This window comes from Schistocerca serialis, chromosome 7, assembly GCF_023864345.2.
Source record: "Schistocerca serialis cubense isolate TAMUIC-IGC-003099 chromosome 7, iqSchSeri2.2, whole genome shotgun sequence".
Taxonomy (NCBI): domain Eukaryota; kingdom Metazoa; phylum Arthropoda; class Insecta; order Orthoptera; family Acrididae; genus Schistocerca; species Schistocerca serialis.
The window spans coordinates 416,704,928-416,727,625 of record NC_064644.1 but is presented as its reverse complement, the minus strand read 5'-3'; the positions used below and the strand labels follow the sequence as shown (position 1 = coordinate 416,727,625).

Below are 22,698 nucleotides of genomic sequence, written 5' to 3'. Positions count from 1 at the left end.
GCCTGGTATTATTATCTACACAAATTTTTCTACATTTAGTCGGGAGAACAATGTTACATAATGTATTGCTATTGCAGTACATAGGTTAAGAAATTTACGGTTTATGACACGGTCTTCAGATCTGAGATTCACATATTTACGATATGTGACTCAGTCTAAGATCTGAGATTCATATATTTTTAGAAAAAGGCGTCTTCCATCATACAAGTGTAATAAATCTAGAGACTCATCTACTGAATAAACATAATTATTTAGGAGACATAATTTTAATATCTTTTTTCAGATCTGCAATGGACGATTTGGAGGCAGGATGGATTCAATTCAGTAGTTTTATGCGTGCATAGTGAGGGCTTTTCTCATAAAATGAGGTTCTATGAGAGAGATTGTGGGGTTTGTCTCTACCTCAAGTGTTGTGATCATCTGTTTCTTTATTAAGTGTTTTGTTACTTTTTACTGCCGTGATTATCTCCAGTATATACAAATATCAACAATGGGTACGGTATTTTAAATTGTTTGAACAAATTTCTAAGGTTTCCCTGGCACATATTTCCCATAATTCTAAGTGCCTTCTATAGGATAATTACCCCATGCATCTATCCCATGTAGTGGAACTCCAGCGTAATTACAATTGACGTGCCTTATAATCGTATGCGCTGTCACAAGATCAAAACAAAATAAATATTCAGCAATAGCACAACAGCGCAAAAGACTTATTATATTACCGTCTCGAAGGATTGAAAGAATATGTAATATCATTGATTATACAAGTTGTTTCATATATTGTAACATGTCATTAACAGGGCTTTAGAAAACGTGACAGCTGTTGGAGCAAACGTTAAGGGAAATGACTTTTAAGTCGTTAGCGGCGTACGTATTTTTCCTTGAGGTGTATTGTTTTCCCCTTTTGAAAGTTGCGCTTCGAACGTCACGCCTGCTGTTAAGGAACGGAAATACATCTGCCAAGATGGCGTCAGAAATTTTTAGTTTGTAAGCTGTGTGATGAATATATGTAATGTTAAGCTAGACATATCAAAATTGGTTCTGGTTCATTTGTACGTGTGTATAGCGCAAATATAATGTTTTGACATTCTGTTCGAGTGCTACTTGTGCGAGGGATATGATGTTTTGTTCAATATAAATGCGGCATTCGGAAGCCATCGTCGTGATGATTGTACGTTTTCAACATATATTGTGAATATTAAAGCCGTAAATATCTTTTTGTGATTTACGTTTTTTGTATACCACAATGAATGATGTGATATATAACACCAGTTACAGAGTAACATTCCTTTTCGGCAGGTTTCAATGCTGCCACCGCTGGAACCCCACAGCCCTGTATTCTGTAATGCAATCATTTACAGGTAAACAAAACTCAGTGCTGTTTTATCCAATTTAGACCCTGTCAAATTTAACTTTCATGAAAATAAATCGCTTTAGCATTTTTCGTTTTATAATTAGAGATTACGGAGGAAGTGTAGCCTTTGTGGTTTTTAAGTCAGTTGTAGACTTTGATGTGACGTGCAATGATTGGTTGTATATACAGGCAAACTGTATGTATTGTCGCGACAGAGTACAATGCTGGGCTAAAGTTACGTATTGCCCTCCCTCCTCCCCTTCACTCGTAAGATTGATTGTCGCGACAGACTAATCTGTAGTGCAGCTGGAGATCTAGGTTAGGTAGGAAGGTGACCATTTGGTTGTGAGTTGGCGAAGACAGCGAACGTGAAAGGTGCAGATGTGTTTGTGGTAGCGAGGACTACTGTTTACGTCCAGCATATGGTGAGAAATGTGAGAGGATCTTATGTGTATTTTCTACCCATTGCTATCATTCTCAGTTAGTGTTGGTTCAACCCTGTTCGTGCCAACAATGTTTGTAACTCTCTGGACAACTACATATTTTTGCACTGTTTGTTTACTGCGCAGTATTTCCTAATGACTATTATTGATCCACATTTTTGGCCACTGCTGAGGTCCTGTTTCCATCCTCCAGTAACACAAGGAAAAAGCAATTCCACAAAGAATATTTCTATAATTTCATTGATTACCAGTACACATATCAAAAAGTGTAGTGCTTCTTTCAAAATTATATTTGCAGATCCTTCTCCCCACAACTCATTACTTATTACTAGGTTTATGTAAGGTTTTGTTTGTTGTCAGGGATCTTCCTGCCACATACTGGTTGACAGTTCTTCAGTGTGCCACAGAGTGATTGCTTCACATGTTTATTTCCATACTTGTGTCAATTTGATGCCATGTTACTAATGATTCTACTGTTGGGCAGATTCAGTGATAAGTGCTAATTATGAGCATCTTCTGGAATTGTCCCTGCTGGGAAATACGGAAGCGTCCGATCCCGCCTGTCTGCTGTGACCCACGACGTCACAAATATGGCGGAAACAAAAACAAACACACACACTTTCCACAAGAAGCCTGATGACACTAACGGGACAAGCGCGGGAAATGGGGTGTTTTGGGTGGGGGGCAAACGAAATATAAACAAATTTAGACGCCTTGCGTAGCTACAACGTGTAAGTGAAGACAGTTGTGCATGAATACCCACCCACCTCCCCAGGGGTCGTAACCCCTGCAATCCATAGAAGATAAAGATGCTTCAGTAGCTGATTAGTGTTTTTTGTCTTTAAAAAAAAAAAAATCTCACGGGATAGAACGAACAGATCAGAAAGATAAATTTAATAAACTAAAACAGAAATTGGAGGAAACAGATAAAAAAATCTCACGAGATAGAACGAACAGATGAGAAAAGTAAATAAAATAAAACAGAACTGGAGACAGCCACACTCAAACCAAACTTCGCGCCGTCATGACGTCACACACGACAACACCCTTACGTCACGGGTCAAAGCCGACGCGTGGGATCGGACGCTTCTGTCGACCCCCCTGCTGATAGTTCCTGCAGATTGTATGATTTTTGTGATACACAACAACAAAACTAGTTTCACAAATCATGTGAACACTCAAGGAATGTGCAGGACTAGGTTTCCTGAAGAATGTATTGTTGAATGGTAATTGAACTAAATTTACACATCCAATTCACATGTGACCATAGGTCAGCTGATGAATTTTATAAGATATGAATGGTTAGCCAGACTGTCACTTGACAAAGCCTATTGTTAAATGGTATTTGTGTGTGCAACATGTTAAGGAGTTTACTGCTCAATGCTGGTCAAAAATGATAATTTTCTGAACATGTAAATGGTTTGATGCAAATTGAGTGTTCTGTACATGATGTTTAAGTGTATTCACAAGACATCTGACTGTAGGTGCCAAATTGTTTAGTTTTGTCAGAGTATTTAAATTTTTTTATGTAGTTCAATTAGGCCTAGATGTTGAATGGAACATTTACAAAAGTGTTGTTGCATAGTCCATATCAATTCAGACAGGCTAGGAAAAAGTTTTACCTTCATAGTCTCGGATGTTACTGAATTTTGCATTTGTTAACGTGAAGGACTAAGTAAGGAACACACTTTTTTTTGTTTTCTCCAAAAAAATTTCTGCTCTAAGATACAGCCCTCCAAAGATGACACTGCGCATACTAGTTTGAAGATGCAAATTTTGGAAAAAATTTTAAAATGCTGTCACTCTTGAGCAGTTCTAGATATTTTGTTGTGGATTTTTTATTTGAAAGATAATTGCTTTATGAGTACAAAGAAATCCTCCATTTGGACTTAGCTGTCAAAGTTCTTTTACTACATCATTCTCTTTATAATTTATGGACTTTTGAAATTTTTGCCATACATAAAACATGTTTTATTACCACATTATCACATAACAGGCTCATAAAAAAAACCGAGCCTTATTTAACATAATTTTAGTTTTGAAAGATGAGTAAGAAACTCATTTTTGAAGCATTTTAAATGGCTCCAAAGTGTGTGTGAAAGGTCCAAAAGACTTAAAAGTTTCAATTTATACAAGTTCTGTGCAATGTGTTTTGTATTTAAATTAGCCAGTCAATGAACTAAAAATGTGTTCCACTGCTTCCTTTGATATAGAGTGATGCCTTCCTGTTGAACTGGAGCACTTAGAATCTTCAAAACATTGTGAACAGGAAGTGAGCACTGATGGTTTTGTTGCTGTCCTTCAGCTGGAAACATATAACCAGCAGCTGGTCCATGTGGTAGAATAAAGTTCACTACAATTTCGGTTAACTCATAACTGGTGTCTATAAACTCTGCAATCCACCAGTCACAGTCATACATACATGCTACAAACATCTCCCTTCTCAGGTTGTGAATCTGCATATTATCCTGCTATTCCTGAGGTGTTGGCCAAATGAATGAAATTTCTTCTTTCTTGTTGTTTAAAGTTCATGCAATATGAGTTCCCCCATCACTTTGAGTCCCAAAATGTGTCTTCTGAATTCCCTTCACAGGAGTAGTTTGTTTGGACCATTCTTTTTTCTGCTCACCGAATTCTTTGATTTCATCTTTGGACGAAAGAATTAGGGCTGTGGATGTGTAATATTTCATGAATCTCGTAAAATTGTCAGCATTCTGAATTGCAGCAGTATTTGGTTTTGAAAGATTATGTTTTGTTGCATGGTGCTTCACTAGGCCTCCTACACCATCACAAGACCCCTTCCCATGACCAGTAACACTATCTACCTGGTCAGTTGGCACAAGCGACTTACTCAATTCATACAGCTGCTAACGGTTTTTAAAATGACTAGGAGCACCATCAGAAATGATGATCTTCTCTGCCCCTGTTTCAAAATGAAGAATTTTGCACATTGCTAACAAAGTGTGTGCTTAGTCATGTCCTGTGTCATCACTTATAACTGCAACAGTTGTGATCTTGTTCTGAAAATATCCCTCTCCTGTAAAATTCTGAAAATATATCACTCCTGTAAGAATTGAAACCTGGTCATTACTTCAATGATGTCCTTGTGCTTCTTGTGGTAGAACTACAGACCAGTTCTCAGCAAACTCACAGTATAGCACTAAACATAGTTCTTCAGCCTGTACACACCCTTCCACTTCTGCAATGTGGTGTTGCAATTTCTTCAGATGCTGGTGTTTTACTGCTTTCACTGATCATTTACCAAGTTCATCAATGAACTGTCAAAGGCAACAGTTTTCTTGCAGAGTTCTCTGCTACATCTTACAGTCCAAGTGTCTGTAAAGACAGTCCTCCCTCTCCACGGCAGTTACCACATTCTTGAAACCAACGAGTCTCTCGCTTTATGTCACAGACTACTAATGTAAAGTTGTATAGGTGCTCTTATAAATTGCAAAAGTTTCTTTAATACTGGCGAGTCATGTACCTCTTCACTTATACAACTTTTTGACCTTTAGCTGTTACAGTTATAGTGTCTTTTTTTTTGTTGGCACTCTGGCAAGAATAGTCCCATTTATCTTCCAGATTAAATGACTGCACTATTTGAACTTGAGCTGCTTCTACGGGATGACCATAATAGGGATCTGGTCTTCCAAAAACTCATTTTTCAAACCTCATTTCTTGCTTTGTCTACCATTTACTTTGATACTGATTGAATGTGGTTCAAAATTGTTTTCTTTGAAAATGTCTCTGGAATAATAGTTCAAACTTGCACCTTTTCACTGCAGGATGCACAGTATTCAACAGCTGAATTTGTATTTGTGAAAAATTCCTGGCAAGAGGTGCAAGAGTGCTTTGGTTCATTTTCTACTGAAGATGGAATTTCTGCTTTGAAGAGTGTGGTCAGTTTTGTTGGAGTGTATTCATCCATAGCTTTAGTAATTTCTCTGCACGTTCTTGATGCATAGAGCTTGTGACTCGACTTCACTGACCACAGTTTCTTAACATGACTAACACCTACCTCTGTAGTTGACTGATTCGGGGTATGTAATTCTTCTTCTGTCAATGCAAAATCTGCATCATCTGCACCTTGGGAGGCTTCACATTTTTCAGGTACTGTTGTCGTAGTTATTCTGTCAAAACACTTAGAACACAAAAAGTCGTCACTGGGAACATCTTCACTTTGAAACGGAGTCTTCAAATGAGAACACTTATTCCCAACCTGAACAAAGTACGTTTTTTTGTTTGTTTTATGTATCACTCTTTTATGGATATGCAAATAGTCAACACACTTCAGTCTCCTGTGAGCTCAGTCAGAAGACATTTCAAACAGTCCTTTTCACAAAACACTCTACAACTATGTCAACTGGCAAATTCGTCATGAAAAACACAGAACTCACTGGATGGTCTCAGAATTCTTAGAAGCCTCTTCATTGAACAAATTAGCAGTCAGTACAGAAACCTGCAATGAACAACCACGATAAAGAAACTGACAAGAAACTACAACAAAGTGTAAGAAATATCTGCAACAAAGACAATAGAAATAAACATTGTAACAAAGAAATGAGTAAGAAACAACTTCAGTGAAGAAATACATTAGGCTACCCTTAAAAAAAATTATAATAAAACCTGCCCAACTGGGAAGGTATCCTTTATAGAGAATGTAGTACTAAATGGTACTAATCAACAGAAAAAAAATCTAACTTTTCTTGATTGGCACTTTTGAAACAAATTTTTTTCTGTAAATTATAAAAAGAATTCAAAAGGCGACAGTAAAAGAACTTTGACAGATATGTCCAAACTGAGGATACCATAAATTCACGTCTCCAAAATGGTGTTCGCAGAGTCATCTTTGGAGGCCTGTATCTCAGGCTAAATTCAATAACATCCGAGACTAAAAAGGTAACACTCCTGCCTGAAGTGGTACGGATTATGCCTGTTGTATTGCTATTCAAAACAACTTTGTACTTATCAAGTGTTGCATAATGTATAAACTCTCTGCTACAGTGTGTATTTTGCACTTCATCAACTTTTGAACTATTACCTGAGTTGGGGTTGGCTCCAAGAAATGCTGCTGTTGGTTCGGAGCCAGTCAACATATTAACTGGCTTCATTTCATGCAGCTTTTAACTTGACAACACAAATTTCAGTTACACGCTGTGTAAATTGGGATTTTAAAGTGTATGTTAATGTTTATCTTCACATTTTCATTTTACAGTATACTTTTGGTTACCGTGAAATACCTATAACAGTCTAATTTGAATCACACCGTTTCTTGAAATTTATTAATGTTCACCGTATCTCCAGAATTTTTTTTATGTATATTGTTAAATAGCTTGCCCATAGGTAAGAAATTGTTTATATATGAAGTCTTCACAGGTTGTCAGCTGAGTAGCATCGTCGTCTCGTAGCAACGTTTCGATGGAATTCGTCTCAATCATCTTCAGTCGAAGTGTCAGGATGTCGTCGGTCGCGGGCTTATATCTCTGCTGGACGCATCCCCACCACCACTGGCCGATCCAGGCACATCAAGCGATTCCACGGGCGTGTGATTGGCCGGCCGCGGGAAGTGGAGAGCGGTCCAGCTGAGATATAAGCCCGCGACCGACGATATCCCAACACTGCGCCTGAAGATGATGTAGATGCATTCCATCGAAACGTTGCTACGAGACGACAGTGCTACTTGGCTGACAACCCGTGAAGACTTTATATATGAAATTCGCCGAGAAAGCCTGCACTCGCATATAAGAAATTGTTTCTTCATATGCACATATCTCTCAGAACTGTATTGTACACGAAACAGTGTGTGTGTATATGGGGGGGGGGGGGTTATATACTCTCATCAGGATTGTGTACGGCATTGCGACCAAATTCCTTGTGGTGAGAGGGACAAAAATAATTGTGGCATTTTTCTTGTACTATTCTCATCAGTGAGTAATCTTTATCTAGCATACTTTGATTGCATACCATTGTTTACCTGTGTGGTTTATCTCCAGTGTTTGGATAATATGTGATGCACTTGAATGTTGCATGATGCTCTGCAGAAATTTACTCAAGGTGGAGGGTATGAGAGGTGAGGCAAGATTCAAAATGCCTTTTTTATATACTGTATTTAGTAAGTTTTCATGTCGAAGAGCTTTGGACAAAACACGTTTATCAGAGTTAAGTGTGAATCAAAGGAAGGCGATTTTGATTAATAGATGTTTCAATTTTTTGCATGAATAATACCATCTTCTCTGTTAGAAGGTAGTGTATCTCCTCTGTTAGAAGCTAGTGGAAAAGGGTAACACAAATCACAAGATTGTGGACTGTAGGTCTTGTTCCATTTGAGTATTTTTTCCTTCAGTGTTGTTTTAGCTTGATGCTGTTCTGTGAAGCACTGTGAGAAAAACCTTGCTGTTTTATTAGTCTTTGGTATACTGTTATCTAGTTGACTAAAAGATGTAGCACAACTGTTATAGTAATCAAATTCCATGTAATGAACATCATTTAATAATGCTGTGGAATATGTATGCCCTACCTCTTACATGCTTTTCAAAACTGTGAGTTGTTAGCTGTGCATATGTATTGTTTGTGCACTCTAAGAAGGCTATTGGTGAGGTGGTTAACAGGACTACTTGATCTGATGAAACAAAAAGACATCAGACCATTTTAAATGGATTTCTGGCTACTGCTACTTGAACTAGCATATAATTCTCTTTAGGTCATCAACACGTTCAAGAGCAGAAATATATGAGTAATTGACTTCCTAATCACATTTATCAACATGTTAGATTAAGTAAACACAGCGTTGTCTGCTGTTTGAAGTTGATAGCAGTTCGAGATGGGTCAATACCGATTACTAGCATCCAACAGGTAAAGGGTTCACAAAACAGCTGTCCAATGCCATTGACATCCATCTGTTATAGAATCTTAGAACATATTCTGAGCTCATACAAATTGAAGTACATTGAACAGAATGACCTTCATGCCAATCAGCACAGTCTGGAAATATCTGTGGTGTGAAACACAACTTGCACTTTTCTCACATGACATCCTGAATACCGTGGATCAAGGCAAGTCAGACTGAAGCAGTATCTCTTGGCTCCTGATAGACCTTTGACTCTCCTCCACATTTGCCCTTATTGTCAGGCGTATCATTGTGTGGGATATTAAGTGAAGCCTGTCGCTGGATTGAGGCTCCCTTGATAGGGAGGATATAGTATGTTGTCTTGGGTGGAGTGTCATCATCAGCTGTAGAAGTAAATTAAGCGTGCCCTAGGGTAGTGTATCAAGACCCTTGCTGTTCATACTGAATGATTGTGTAGACAAAGTGAATGCGGCCAGACCTTGGTCAGATTTCAAAATGGTGTGAAAATTGGCAGCTTGCTTTTGATGTTTAGTAATCTAAAATTATGCATTTCACAAAAAGAAAGAAAGAAAAATATATGATTCCTATGAATATAAAATCAATGAGTCACATTTGCAATCTGTAGACTCCTACAAATGAGTCGGGATAACAGTTTGTAGGGATATGAAATGGAATGATCACATAGATTCAGTTCTAAGCAATTCTGATAGCAGACTTCAGTTCAGTCGCATCCAAAGGACTAAAAGGGGATATTGAATGAATATAAAGAAGGGCAGTATGAATGGCCACAAGTTTGTTTGGCACCGAACAAGCATCACTGAAATTCTGAAAAACCTGAATTGGCAGACATCTGAAGAAAGGTGCTAACTATCCTGTGGAAATATACATGGTCTGCCACGGTAGCTGCATGGTCAGTGCGGGAGATTGCTAACTGAAGGTGCCCAGGCTTGATTCCGGGCTGGGTCAGAGAATTCTCTGCTCAGGAGCTGGATGTTGTGTTTTCCCACATTCATATCATAATAAGTAACATTCCACTATTGAGATGGCTGTATAGGCATGTCCCAAAAACCAGTAAATTAAAAAAATATGTAAGTGCAAAGTTTCAAAAACCAGTTTTGATTGAAGAAACCAGAATATTCTATAACCCCCTACGTGTCACTCTGAAATGGAACTGCTGATGGCAAAGAGATTAGTGTGGTTTGGGATATGTATAATGTGGATTGCTGATAGTTTAAATATTTGCACACTTACAAAAGTTGAAAGTTTATGCCAACATTTTTGCAGCCACGATAACTACGTGAACCACAAGAATTAAAAAAAAAAAAAAAAAAAAAATGGACCTCTACCAGTGGAGGTACGAATATCTCAACAAATTGATTGAACTGAAAAATACAGAACTGTTCATTAATTTAGAGATGAAATGTCGCCAAAAACGTTCATGAAATTCACATCACTTGTAGATCTTCATTGTTGAGGTGTAGCTTCGCTACTGCAAATACTCCAGAGTTCTTCTGCTGTGCTGCTGTACAAAATTCATCGTGTAATATATGAAATAAATTCCAGGCACAGATTTTACATAAAACTGCTTTATTCACACACAAGATGTTTGGTGGCAAAAAAATATGTAAACAAAGTCCTACATGCTGTTCTGTTGAAGGTTGGTAACAAATTGCCCTCCTGCTGTATGCAAACTGCTGGTATTTATATGATTTACAACAAACCTTGACAATCATGATTTACAAATTTTAAGAAATGTCAGTTAAAAGTGTGTCACAAAATTAATTCACATACATAAAAAAATAGCAAAAATAATGCTTTACAATTTTGAGTGGATGCGAACATAATTTCATTAAGAATTCCAAAGTAGCTTAAAAGGTCCAGAAAATAATAATACATATTGCATTTTAGTTAATTACAGTTGAAAGAAAGACCGAAAAGTGTTCCTACCATGTGTATGGATTCCAAATAATATGTTTATCAGAAATAGCAAATCCGATTTGTCGAAGATAAATTTGTAAGCTGCAAGCTTTGTACTCATCAGTGTAACAAGTTTAGATCAGTTACTTACAAGGGAACCTCCCCATCGCACCCCCCTCAGATTTAGTTATAAGTTGGCACCGTGGATAGGCCTTGAAAAACTGAACACAGTTGAGGAAACAGGAAGAAGTTATGTGGAACTATGGAAAAAATAAGTGAAATATATAAACTGAGTAGTCCATGCGTAAGATAGGCAACATCAAGGATAGGGTGAGCTCAGGAGCACCGTGGTTCTGTGGTTAGCGTGAGCAGCTACGGAACAAGAGGTCCTTGGTTCAAGTCTTCCCTCGAGTGAAAAGTTTACTTTCTTTATTTTCGCAAAGTTATGATCTGTCCGTTCGTTCATTGACATCTCTGTTCACTGTAATAAGTTTAGTGTCTGTGTTTTGCGACCGCACCGCATAACCGTGCGATTAGTAGACGAAAGGACGTGCCTCTCCAATGGGAACCGAAAACATTTGATCGCAAGGTCATAGGTCAACTGATTCCTCATGTCTGATATATTCTATATGACACTCGTGACGGCATGTGCGTCACATGACAGGAATATGTTGTCGACCCATCTAACTTGTACACTTGGCGAATGGGTAAAGAGATTCTTCTACCTTGCCCGATTTAGGTTTCCTTGTGGATTTGATAATCACTCCCAAAAAAGTGATGAAAACATAAGAGTTTGTCACATAAACTGCAACAAATGAATGCAACAGTTTCACAGTCGCACAGTTTTCCCTGTGCTCTGTCAAAACATATGTTTTTAATGTTTTCAAATTTTTCGGTGTGTAGACCGTCAAATCCTGAACATGTCCTGGAATTTTGGAGAGCGAAGTTGATTATGTGTGAGTGCCTGAACTTTGATAACTGACACACAATCACGTAAACAATACTGCTCTGTGTACCTGTGCAGCTTCGCAAAATAATTGTCTGAAAATAAAAAATTAAACTTTTCACTCGAGGGAAGACTCGAACCAAGGACCTCTTGTTCCACATCTGCTCACGCTATCCACGGGACCACGGCGCTCCTGACCTCTCACTATCCTTGATGTTGCCTGTCTTGCACATGGACTACTCAGTTTGTATATTTTGCTTATTTTTTCATAGTTTCACACAACTTCTTCCTGTTTTCTTGATTGATCTGTGTTCAGTTTTTCAAGGCCAACTTATATCTAAATCTGAGGGGGGTGCGATGGGGAGGTTTCCTTGTTAGTTATTTTTTGAAACAAAATATTTCTAGCGTGTTCACAAAGTTGTTACTGAGTGCAGAATACAACAGCAAACTCAGATTTTATGTATGTTCCCTCAAACATACTAATTAGTGGTATAGGTGCATTGTAACACTGTACATTAAACAATTGTTGTTGTTGTCTTCAGTCCAGAGACTAGTTTGATGCAGCTCTCCATGCTGCCCTATCCTGTGCAAGCTTCTTCATTTCCAAGTACTTAATGCAACCAACATCCTTCTGAATCTGCTTAATTTATTCATCTCTTGGTCTCCCTCTGTGATATTTACCCTCCGAGGGGCTCTCCAATACTAAATTGGTGATCTCTTGATGTCTCAGAACATGTCCTATCAACTGATCCCTTCTTCTATTCAAGTTGTGCCACAAATTCCTCTTCTCCTCAATTATATTCAGTACTTCCTCAGTAGTTATGTGATCTATCCATCTAATCTTCAGCATTCTTTTGCAGCACCACATTTTGAAAGCTTTTTTTCTGTTCTTGTCTACACTATTTATCATCCATCTTTTGCTTGCATACATGGCCACACTCCATACAAATACTTACAGAAAAGACTTCTTGACACTTAAATCTATACTCAGTGTTAAAAAATTTCTCTTCTTCAGAAACGCTTTCCTTGCCATAGCCGGTCTACATTTTATATCCTCTCTACTTTGACCTTAATCAGTTATTTTTGCTTCCCAAATAGCAAAACTTGTCTACTACTTTAAGTGGCTCATTTCCTAATCTAATTCCCTCTTCATCACCTGATTTAACTCGAGTACATTCCATTATCTTCTTTTTGCTTTGGTTTATGTTCATCTTATACCCTCCTCTCAAGATACTGTCCATTCCATTCATTTGCTCTTCCAGGTCCTTTGCTAGAATTACAATGTCATCAGCAAACCTCAAAACTTTTATTTCTTCTCCATGGATTTTAATTCCTACTCCAAGCGTTTCTTTTGTTTCCTTTACTGCTTGCTCAATATTCAGACTGAATAACATCGGGGATAGGCTGCAACCCTGTCTGACTCCCTTCCCAACCACTGCTTCCCTTTCATGCCACTCGACTCTTATAACTGCCATCTGGTTTCTGTACAAATTTTAAATAGCCTTTCGTTCCCTGTATTTGACCCCTGCCACCCTCAGAATTTGAAAGAGAGTATTCCAGTCAACATTGTCAAAAGCTTTCGCTAAGTCTACAAATGCTAGAAATGTAGGTTCACCTTTCCTTAATCTTTCTTCTAAGATGAGTTGTAGGGTCAGTATTGCCTCACGTGTTCCAACATTTATACGGAATCCAAATTGGTCTTCCCCAAAGTCGGCTTCTACCAGGCTTTCCATTTGTCTGTAAAGAATTTGTGTTTGTCTTTTGCATCCGTGACTTATTAAAGTGATAGTTTCATACATTTCACACCTGTCAACACATGCTTTCTTTGGGACTGGAATTACTATATTCTTCTTGAAGTCTGGGTGTATTTCACCTGTGTCATACATCTTGCTCACCAGATTTTTGTCAGGCTGGCTCTCCCAAGGCTATCATTAGTCTTACAGAAAGTTGTCTACTCTTGGGGCTTTGTTTTGACTCACATCTTTCAGTGCTCTGTCAAATTCTTCACTCAGTATCATATCTCCCATTTCATCTTCATCTACGTCCTATTCCATTTCCATAATTTTGCCCTCCAGTTCATTGTCCTTGCGTAGGCCCTCTGTATACTCCTTCCACCTTTCTGATTTCCCTTCCTTGCTTAGGACTGGTGTTCCATCTGACCTCTTCATATTCATTCAAGTTGTTCTCTTTTCTCCAAAGGTTTCTCTAATTTTCCTGTAGGCAGTATCTATCTTACCCCTAGTGATATATGCCTCTACATCCTTACGTTTGTCCTCTAGCCATCCCTGCTTAGCCTTTTTTGAAACGTTTGTATTCCTTTTTGCCTGCTTCATTTACTGCATTTTTATATTTTCTCCTTTCATCAGTTAAATTCAGTATCTCTTCTGTTACCCAAGGATTTCTACTAGTCCTCATCTTTTTACCTACTTGATCCTCTGCTGCCTTCACTATTTCATCTCTCGAAGCTACCCATTCTTCTTCTACTGTATTTCTTTCCCCTGTTCATGTCAACCGTTCCCTAATGGTTTCTCTGCAACTCTACAACCTCTGGTTCTTTCAGTTTATCCAGGTCCTGTCTCCTTAAATTCCTATCTTTTTGCAGTTTCTTCAGTTTTAGTGTACTACAGTTCATAACCAATAAATTGTGGTCAGAGTCCACATCTGCCCCTGGAAATGTCTTACAATTTAAAACCTGGTTCCTAAATCACTGTCTTACCATTATGTAATCTATCTGAAACCTTCCAGTGTCTCCACGCCTCGTCCACGTATACAACCTTCTTTCATAATTCTTAAACCAAGTGTTAGCTATGATTAAGTTATGCTCTGTGCAAAATTCTACCAGGCGATTACCTCTTTCATTCCTTACCTCCATTCCATATTCACCTACTACTTTTCCTTCTCTTCCTTCTCCTACTATCGAATTCCAGTCCCCCATGACTATTAAATTTTCATCTCCTCTCACTAACTGAATGATTTCTTTTATCTCTTCATACATTTCTTCAATCTCTTTGTCATCTGTGGAGCTAGCTGGCTTCCCCACCCATTGCAAGGTCCATGGTTCATGGAGAGGGATTAAACAATTAACTAAACATAAAATAAATGTAGTCTCTTTAAGGGGTGCAAAGGGTGCCCAAGGGGCTGTTTTATAACCCCACGTAGGAATTGTGAATACAAGATTGACTAATTGCTGTGTGGACAAAGGCATTTAAGTAAGCATTCTTCCCATGCTCCATGCACAAATAGAATGGGAAGAACCTCTGTTATGAAGCACCGTGACATGTATCATCTTCCATGTGTTTCGGTGGTTTGCAGAGTATAGATGTAAAAATCTTCTAAGAGTGTGCATATACTCTTGTTATACTGAAAAGACATACCAGGTGCTTCTTTTGTCAAAATTGTGTGAACTTCACTTACAGGTCTTATATATATGTTTTAAAAACAAAGATTCCATGACTTACCAAACGGAAAAGCGCTGGTAGATAGGCACAATAAAAAAAACACACAAACACACACACAAAATTTCAAGCTTTTGCAACCCGTGGTTGCTACGTCTGGAAAGAGGGAAGGAGAGGGAAACATGAAGGGATGTGGGTTTTGAGGGAGAGGGTAAGGAGTCATTCCAATCCCGGGAGCGGAAAGACTTACCTTAGGGGGAAAAAAGGACAGGTATACACTCGCGTGCGTGCGCGCGCGCGCACACACACACACACACACACACACACACACACACACACAGACATATTTAAAGACAAAGAGTTTGGGCAGAGATGTCAGTCGAGGCGGAAGTGCAGAGGCAAAGATGATGTTGAATGACAGGTAAGGTATGAGTGGCGGCAACTTGAAATTAGCGGAGATTGAGGCCTGGTGGGTAACGGTAAGAGAGGATATATTGAAGAGCAAGTTCCCATCTCCGGAGTTCGGATAGGTTGGTGTTGGTGGGAAGTATCCAGATAACTCGGACGGTGTAACACTGTGCCAAGATGTGCTGGCCGTGCACCAAGGCATGTTTAGCCACAGGGTGATCCTCATTACCAACAAACACTGTCTGCCTGTGTCCATTCATGCGAATGGACAGTTTGTTGCTGGTCATTCCCACATAGAATGCATCACAGTATAGGCAGGTCAGTTAGTAAATCACGTGGGTGCTTTCACATGTGGCTCTGCCTTTGATCGTGTACACCTTCCGGGTTACAGGACTGGAGTAGGTGGTGTTGGGAGGGTGCATGGGACAGGTTTTACACCAGGGGCGGTTACAAGGATAGGAGCCAGAGGGTAGGGAAGGTGGTTTGGGGATTTCATAGGGATGAACTAACAGGTAACGAAGGTTAGGTGGACGGCGGAAAGACACTTTTGGTGGAGTGGGGAGGATTTCATGAAGGATGGATCTCATTTCAGGGCAGGATTTGAGGAAGTCGTATCCCTGCTGGAGAGCCACATTCAGAGTCTGGTCCAGTCCCGGAAAGTATCCTGTCACAAGTGGGGCACTTTTGTGGTTCTTCTGTGTGGGATTCTGGGTTGAGGGGATGAGGAAGTGGCTCTGGCTATTTGCTTCTGTACCAGGTCGGGAGGGTAGTTGCGGGATGCGAAAGCTGTTGTCAGGTTGTTGGTGTAATCGTTCAGGGATTCCGGACTGGAGCAGATTCGTTTGCCACGAAGACCTAGGTTGTAGGGAACGGACCGTTTTATGTGGAATGGGTGGCAGCTGTCATAATGGAGGTACTGTTGCTTATTGGTGGGTTTGATGTGGACGGACGTGTGAAGCTGGCCATTGGACAGGTGGAGGTCAACATCAAGGAAAGTGGCATGGGATTTGGAGTAGGACCAGGTGAATCTGATGGAACCAAAGGAGTTGAGGTTGGAGAGGAAATTCTGGAGTTCTTCTTCACTGTGAGTCCAGATCATGAAGATGTCATCAATAAATCTGTACCAAACTTTGGGTTGGCAGGCCGGGATAACCAAGAAGGCTTCCTCTAAGCGGCCCATGAATAGGTTGGCGTACGAGGGGGCCATCCTGGTACTCATGGCTGTTCCCTTTAGTTGTTGGTATGTCTGGCCTTCAAAAGTGAAGAAGTTGTGGGTCAGGATGAAGCTGGCTAAGGTGATGAGGAAAGAGGTTTTAGGTAGGGTGGCAGGTGATCGGCGTGAAAGGAAATGCTCCATCGCAGCGAAGCCCTGGACGTGCGGAATATTTGTGAATAAGGAAGTGGCATCAATGGTTACAAGGATGGTTTCCGGGGGTAACACATTGGGTAAGGATTCCAGGCATTCGAGAAAGTGGTTGGTGTCTTTGATGAAGGATGGGAGACTGCATGTAATGGGTTGTAGGTGTTGATCTACGTAGGCAGAGATACGTTCTGTGGGAGCTTGGTAACCAGCTACAATGGGGCGGCCGGGATGATTGGGTTTGTGGACTTCAGGAAGAAGGTAGAAGATAGGGGTGCGGGGTGTCGGTGGGGTCAGGAGGTTGATGGAGTCAGGTGAAAGGTTTTGCAGGGGGCCTAAGGTTCTGAGGATTCCTTGAAGCTCCGCCGGACATCGGGAATGGGGTTACCTTTGCAAACTTAGTATGTGGTGTTGTCTGAAAGCTGACGCAGTCCCTCAGCCACATACTCCAGACGATCAAGTGCCACGGTCGTGGAACCCTTGTCCGCCGGAAGAATGACGATGGATCGGTCAGCCTTCAGATCACGGATAGTCTGGGCTTCAGCAGTGGCGATGTTGGGAGTAGGATTAAGGTTTTTTAAGAAGGATTGAGATGCAAGGCTGGAAGTCAGAAATTTGGAGAGGGTGATTTTGAGGAAGAGGAGGTGGGTCCCGCTGCGATGGAGGACGGAACTGTTCCAGGCTGGGTTCAATTTGGATGGTGTCTTGGGGAGTTGTATCATTAGGTGTAGGATTAGGATCATTTTTCTTCGTGGCAAAATGATATTTCCAGCAGAGAGTACGAGTGTAGGACAGTAAATCTTTGACGAGGGCTGTTTGGTTGAATCTGGGAGTGGGGCTGAAGGTGAGGCCTTTGGATAGGACAGAGGTTTCAGATTGGGAGAGAGGTTTGGAGGAAAGGTTAACTACTGAATTAGGGTGTTGTGGTTCCAGATTGTGTTGATTGGAATTTTGAGGTTTTGGAGGGAGTGGAGCTGGAAGTGGGAGACTGAGTAGATGGGAGAGACTGGGTTTGTGTGCAATGAGAGGTGGTTGAGGTTAGCTGGAAAGGTTGTGAAGGGTGAGTGAGTTGCCTTTCCGGAGGTGGGAAACCAGGAGATTGGATAGTTTTTTTGAGGTTGGCCTGTAGGAGGATGCTCTGAATAGCCGGTGTGGATGTGGGAGAGGAAAGATTGAGGACTTTTATTAAGGATAGGAGTTGACGGGTGTGTTCATTGGCTGAGTTGATGTGTAGGTGAAGGATTAGGTGGGTGAGGGCAATGGATTGTTCAGTTTGGAACTGGTATAGGGACTGATGGAAAGAAGGGTTGCAGCCAGAGATGGGAACTTTTAAGTGTGAGGCCTTTGGGGGTTATGCCAAATGTCAGACAAGCCTGAGAAAATAAAATATGCGAGCGTAATCTGGCTAGGGTGAAGGCATGCTTGCGGAGGGAATGTAAATAAAACTTAATGGGGTCGTTGTGGGGGTGTTGTGAGGGTGACATGGTATTAGAAGGTGGAAAGTGTAACATGAGGTTAAAATGAAATTGAAAGATAAAAATATATGGGGAGAGATAAGGGTGAACTAGAAAGTAACTGGAGATCTGGTATGAAAAAAGGTGAAAAAGTGTTGGTTAAGTTGATCCTGTGGTGAACTTGGGTTGGTAGACAGCGATGTGCATGAAGGTTAGGTGGTTGTGTTGCCGCTAAAACACGTTACAGGACGGAGAAATTCGGGAAAATTTCGAAAAAAACGTGTAAATATATTAAAAGGAGTGGTGTTGTGGTGAAAGATTACGAAAATGGGGCTAACAATTGTCTGATGAAGAAATAATGACGTTAAAACCTGTGGGGAGCGGCTAAAAATGATCAGTGATGTGCGAAAAATGGAAGTGGAAATAAGTGAAAGTTATTAGAACTAGCCGAAATGGTTGTTTAATACATGAAAGCAGCTGTTATTGAACTAGAAACGGTGGATTTTATAGCGGCGGTAGTGTTGAAAGCGGCAAAAATTTTTTTTTTTTTTCGTTATGGTTTGGAAGTGGGTTACGTATTATTGAGTATATATAGGCGGGATAAAATTGTATAGCAGATTACAGTAAAAAGGAGAAGGTGAATACAAAGTGAAACTACTGGCAAAAACAGAAAGAGAAAATAAGACGACAGAAAAGATTTCGAAATGCTACAGTGACAATAACAAAAATAATTGTTGGGTTCAAATTAATGATATCAATATAATAGAGGGAAACATTCCACGCGGGAAAAATATATTTAAAAACAAAGATGATGTGACTTACCACTGCTGAAGCCCAGGCTATCCGTGATCTGAAGGCTGACCGATCCATCGTCATTCTTCCAGCGGACAAGGGTTCCACGACCGTGGTACTTGATCGTCGGGAGTATGTGGCTGACGGACTGCGTCAGCTTTCAGACAACACCACATACTAAGTTTGCCTAGGTAATCCCATTCCTGATGTCCAGGCGGAGCTTCAAGGAATCCTCAGAACCTTAGGCCCCCTACAAAACCTTTCACCCGACTCCATCAACCTCCTGACCCCACCGACACCCCGCACCCCTACCTTCTACCTTCTTCCTAAAATTCACAAACCCAATCATCCCGGCCGCCCCATTGTAGCTGGTTACCAAGCCCCCACAGGACGTATCTCTGCCTACGTAGATCAACACCTTCAACCCATTACGTGCAGTCTCCCAACCTTCATCAAAGACACCAACCACTTTCTCGAACGCCTGGAATCCTTACCCAATCCGTTACCCCCAGAAACCATCCTTGTAACCATTGATGCCACTTCCTTATACACAAATATCCCGCACGTCCAGGGCCTCGCTGCGATGGAGCACTTCCTTTCATGCCGATCACCTGCCACCCTACCTAAAACCTCTTTCCTCATCACCTTAGCCAGCTTCATCCTGACCCAAAACTTCTTCACTTTTGAAGGCCAGACATACCAACAACTAAAGGGAACAGCCATGGGTACCAGGATGGCCCCCTCGTATGCCAACCTATTCATGGGTCGCTTAGAGGAAGCCTTCTTGGTTACCCAGGCCTGCCAACCCAAAGTTTGGTACAGATTTATTGATGACATCTTCATGATCTGGACTCACAGTGAAGAAGAACTCCAGAATTTCCTCTCCAACCTCAACTCCTTTGGTTCCATCAGATTCACCTGGTCCTACTCCAAATCCCATGCCACTTTCCTTGATGTTGACCTCCACCTGTCCAATGGCCAGCTTCACACGTCCGTCCACATCAAACCCACCAACAAGCAACAGTACCTCCATTACGACAGCTGCCACCCATTCCACATAAAACGGTCCCTTCCCTACAGCCTAGGTCTTCGTGGCAAACGAATCTGCTTCAGTCCGGAATCCCTGAAGCATTACACCAACAACCTGACAACAGCTTTTGCATCCCGCAACTACTCTCCCGACCTGGTACAGAAGCAAATAACCAGAGCCACTCCCTCATCCTCTCAAACCCAGAACCTCCCACAGAAGAACCACAAAAGTGCCCCACTTGTGACAGGATACTTTCCGGGACTGGATCAGATTCTGAATGTGGCTCTCCAGCAGGGATACGACTTCCTCAAATCCTGCCCTGAAATGAGATCCATCCTTCATGAAATCCTCCCCACTCCACCAAGAGTGTCTTTCCACCGTCCACCTAACCTTCGTAACCTCTTAGTTCATCCCTATGAAATCCCCAAACCACCTTCCCTACCCTCTGGCTCCTACCCTTGTAACCGCCCCCTGTGTAAAACCTGTCCCATGCACCCTCCCACCACCACCTACTCTAGTCCTGTAACCCGGAAGGTGTACACGATCAAAGGCAGAACCACGTGTGAAAGCACCCACGTGATCTACCAACTGACCTGCCTACACTGTGACGCATTCGATGTGGGAATGACCAGCAACAAACTGTCCATTCTCATGCATGGACACAGGCAGACAGTGTTTGTTGGTAATGAGGATCACCCTGTGGCTAAACATGCCTTGGTGCACAGCCAGCACATCTTGGCACAGTGTTACACCGTCCAGGTTATCTGGATACTTCCCACTAACACCAACCTATCCGAACTCCGGAGATGGGAACTTGCTCTTCAATATATCTTCTCTTCCCATTACCCACCAGGCCTCAATCTCCGCTAATTTCAAATTGCCGCCACTCATACCTCACCTGTCATTCAACAACATCTTTGCCTCTGCACTTCTGCCTCGACTGACATCTCTGCCCAAACTCTTTGTCTTTAAATATGTCTGCTTGTGTCTGTATATGTGTGGATGGATATGTGTGTGTGTGCGAGTGTATACCCGTCCTTTTTTCCCCCTAAGATGGGTCTATCCGCTCCCGGGATTGGGGTGGCTCCTTGCCCTCTCCCTTAGAGCCCGCATCCTTTCGTCTTTCCCTCTCCTTCCCTCTTTCCTGGTGGTGGGGCGGCAGTTTGTTGCGGGGGCTTGGATTTTGTGTGTATGTTTGTGTGTCTGTCGACCTGCCAGCGCTTTCGTTTGGTGGGTCGCATCATCTTTGTTTTTGGATATATTTTTCCTACGTGGAATGTTTCCCTATATATATATATATATATATATATATATATATATATATATATATATATATATGGAAACATATCAATGAAAGTAATATTTGGTATTTATCATCTGTAGACAAGGGTACATCATGGACAGAAGTCGGTTTGTTGATTTTGGAAGTTCAAATTTTTGACGGTTTTCGGACTTAGAATAATTCGGATTAGATTAAGCAACAAAAGTTAAAGTCCGTCAACATGGAGATCCGTATGGGACTTAGTGCAATTTTTGATCAATGTTTAATAAGTTCGTCAATTGTTCATCAAAGTTGGTAATATTTGACAATTGAAATACGGGGTGCTCAAGGGTTGTAATGATAATGTCATTTTTGTATATATACATTTTTCAATTCTGGCCATTATGCCATACGCGCATACTAGTTGTTCTAGGTATTGCGCGTACGGCCAGAATGTTAGTCAAGTGGAATGTTTCCCTCTATATATATATATATATATATATATATATATAATGCAAGGCCCCACACTGCCCATACAACAGTTGCAACAATCACAGTCCTGCATTTTGAGTGTCTTCGTCATCCACTATACTCATTACACCTTGCCCCAAGTGATTTCCATATGTTTGGACCACTCAAAGACGCAATGGTCTTTAAATATGTCCGCTTGTGTCTGTATATGTGTGGATGGATATGTGTGTGTGTGCGAGTGTATACCTGTCCTTTTTTCCCCCTAAGGTAAGTCTTTCCGCTCCCGGGATTGTAATGACTCCTTAGCCTCTCTCTTAAAACCCACATCCTTTTGTCTTTCCCTCTCCTTCCCTCTTTTCTGATGAGGCAACAGTTTGTTGCGAAAGCTTGAATTTTGTGTGTATGTTTGTGTTCGTTTGTGTGTCTGTCGACCTGCCATCTCCCTTAAAACCCACATCCTTTCGTCTTTCCCTCTCCTTCCCTCTTTCCTGATGAGGCAACAGTTTTTTGCGAAAGCTTGAATTTTGTGTGTATGTTTGTGTGTCTATCGACGTGCCAGCGCTTTCATTTGGTAAGTCACATCATCTTTGTTTTTAGATATATTTTTCCCATGTGGAATGTTTCCCTCTATTAAGATATATATATATATTCTCTTTGTTGTCAAGTCGGAGTGCACAGTGCGGAGCTATCCCAGGGTGACTCTTAGCAACCTGACTGTATGAAGCATTAAATACATTAATTTTGCTCTTGTAAAAAGTAATAAAAATTATGGAGAATTGTAATTTTTTCTGAAAACACAAGTAGAAGTGTTTTGCAAAATGAACAGTGTTGTCCGTTATGTTGAATGTGAGCTGGATAATAAAGTGTGTATTAATGGTTCAGAATGCATGTCTTATTTTTCAGACTATTGATGATTTTGCACAAACGTTTTGCCACGATTGACAGAAATACACTTATTGTATGACACAACCACTTTCTATGGGGGCCGGTTCAGTGATCTGCCGTGTAAAATGACTCGTC

At 40.8% G+C, this 22,698-nt stretch overlaps 1 protein-coding gene across 1 annotated transcript in view; it reads left to right on the top strand.

The window, feature by feature from the left end:
- The first annotated feature begins 970 nt into the window (after positions 1-970).
- The window catches only part of LOC126412520 (zinc finger protein 572-like), a 41,305-nt gene continuing 19,577 nt past the window's right edge, over positions 971-22,698 (top strand). Inside the window, exons 1-2 of the mRNA XM_050082149.1 lie at positions 971-1,171; positions 1,300-1,361. Of these exons, the coding sequence (XP_049938106.1) occupies positions 1,346-1,361 (16 nt within the window). The 5' untranslated portion in view covers positions 971-1,171; positions 1,300-1,345. The remainder of the gene's footprint in view (positions 1,172-1,299; positions 1,362-22,698) is intronic.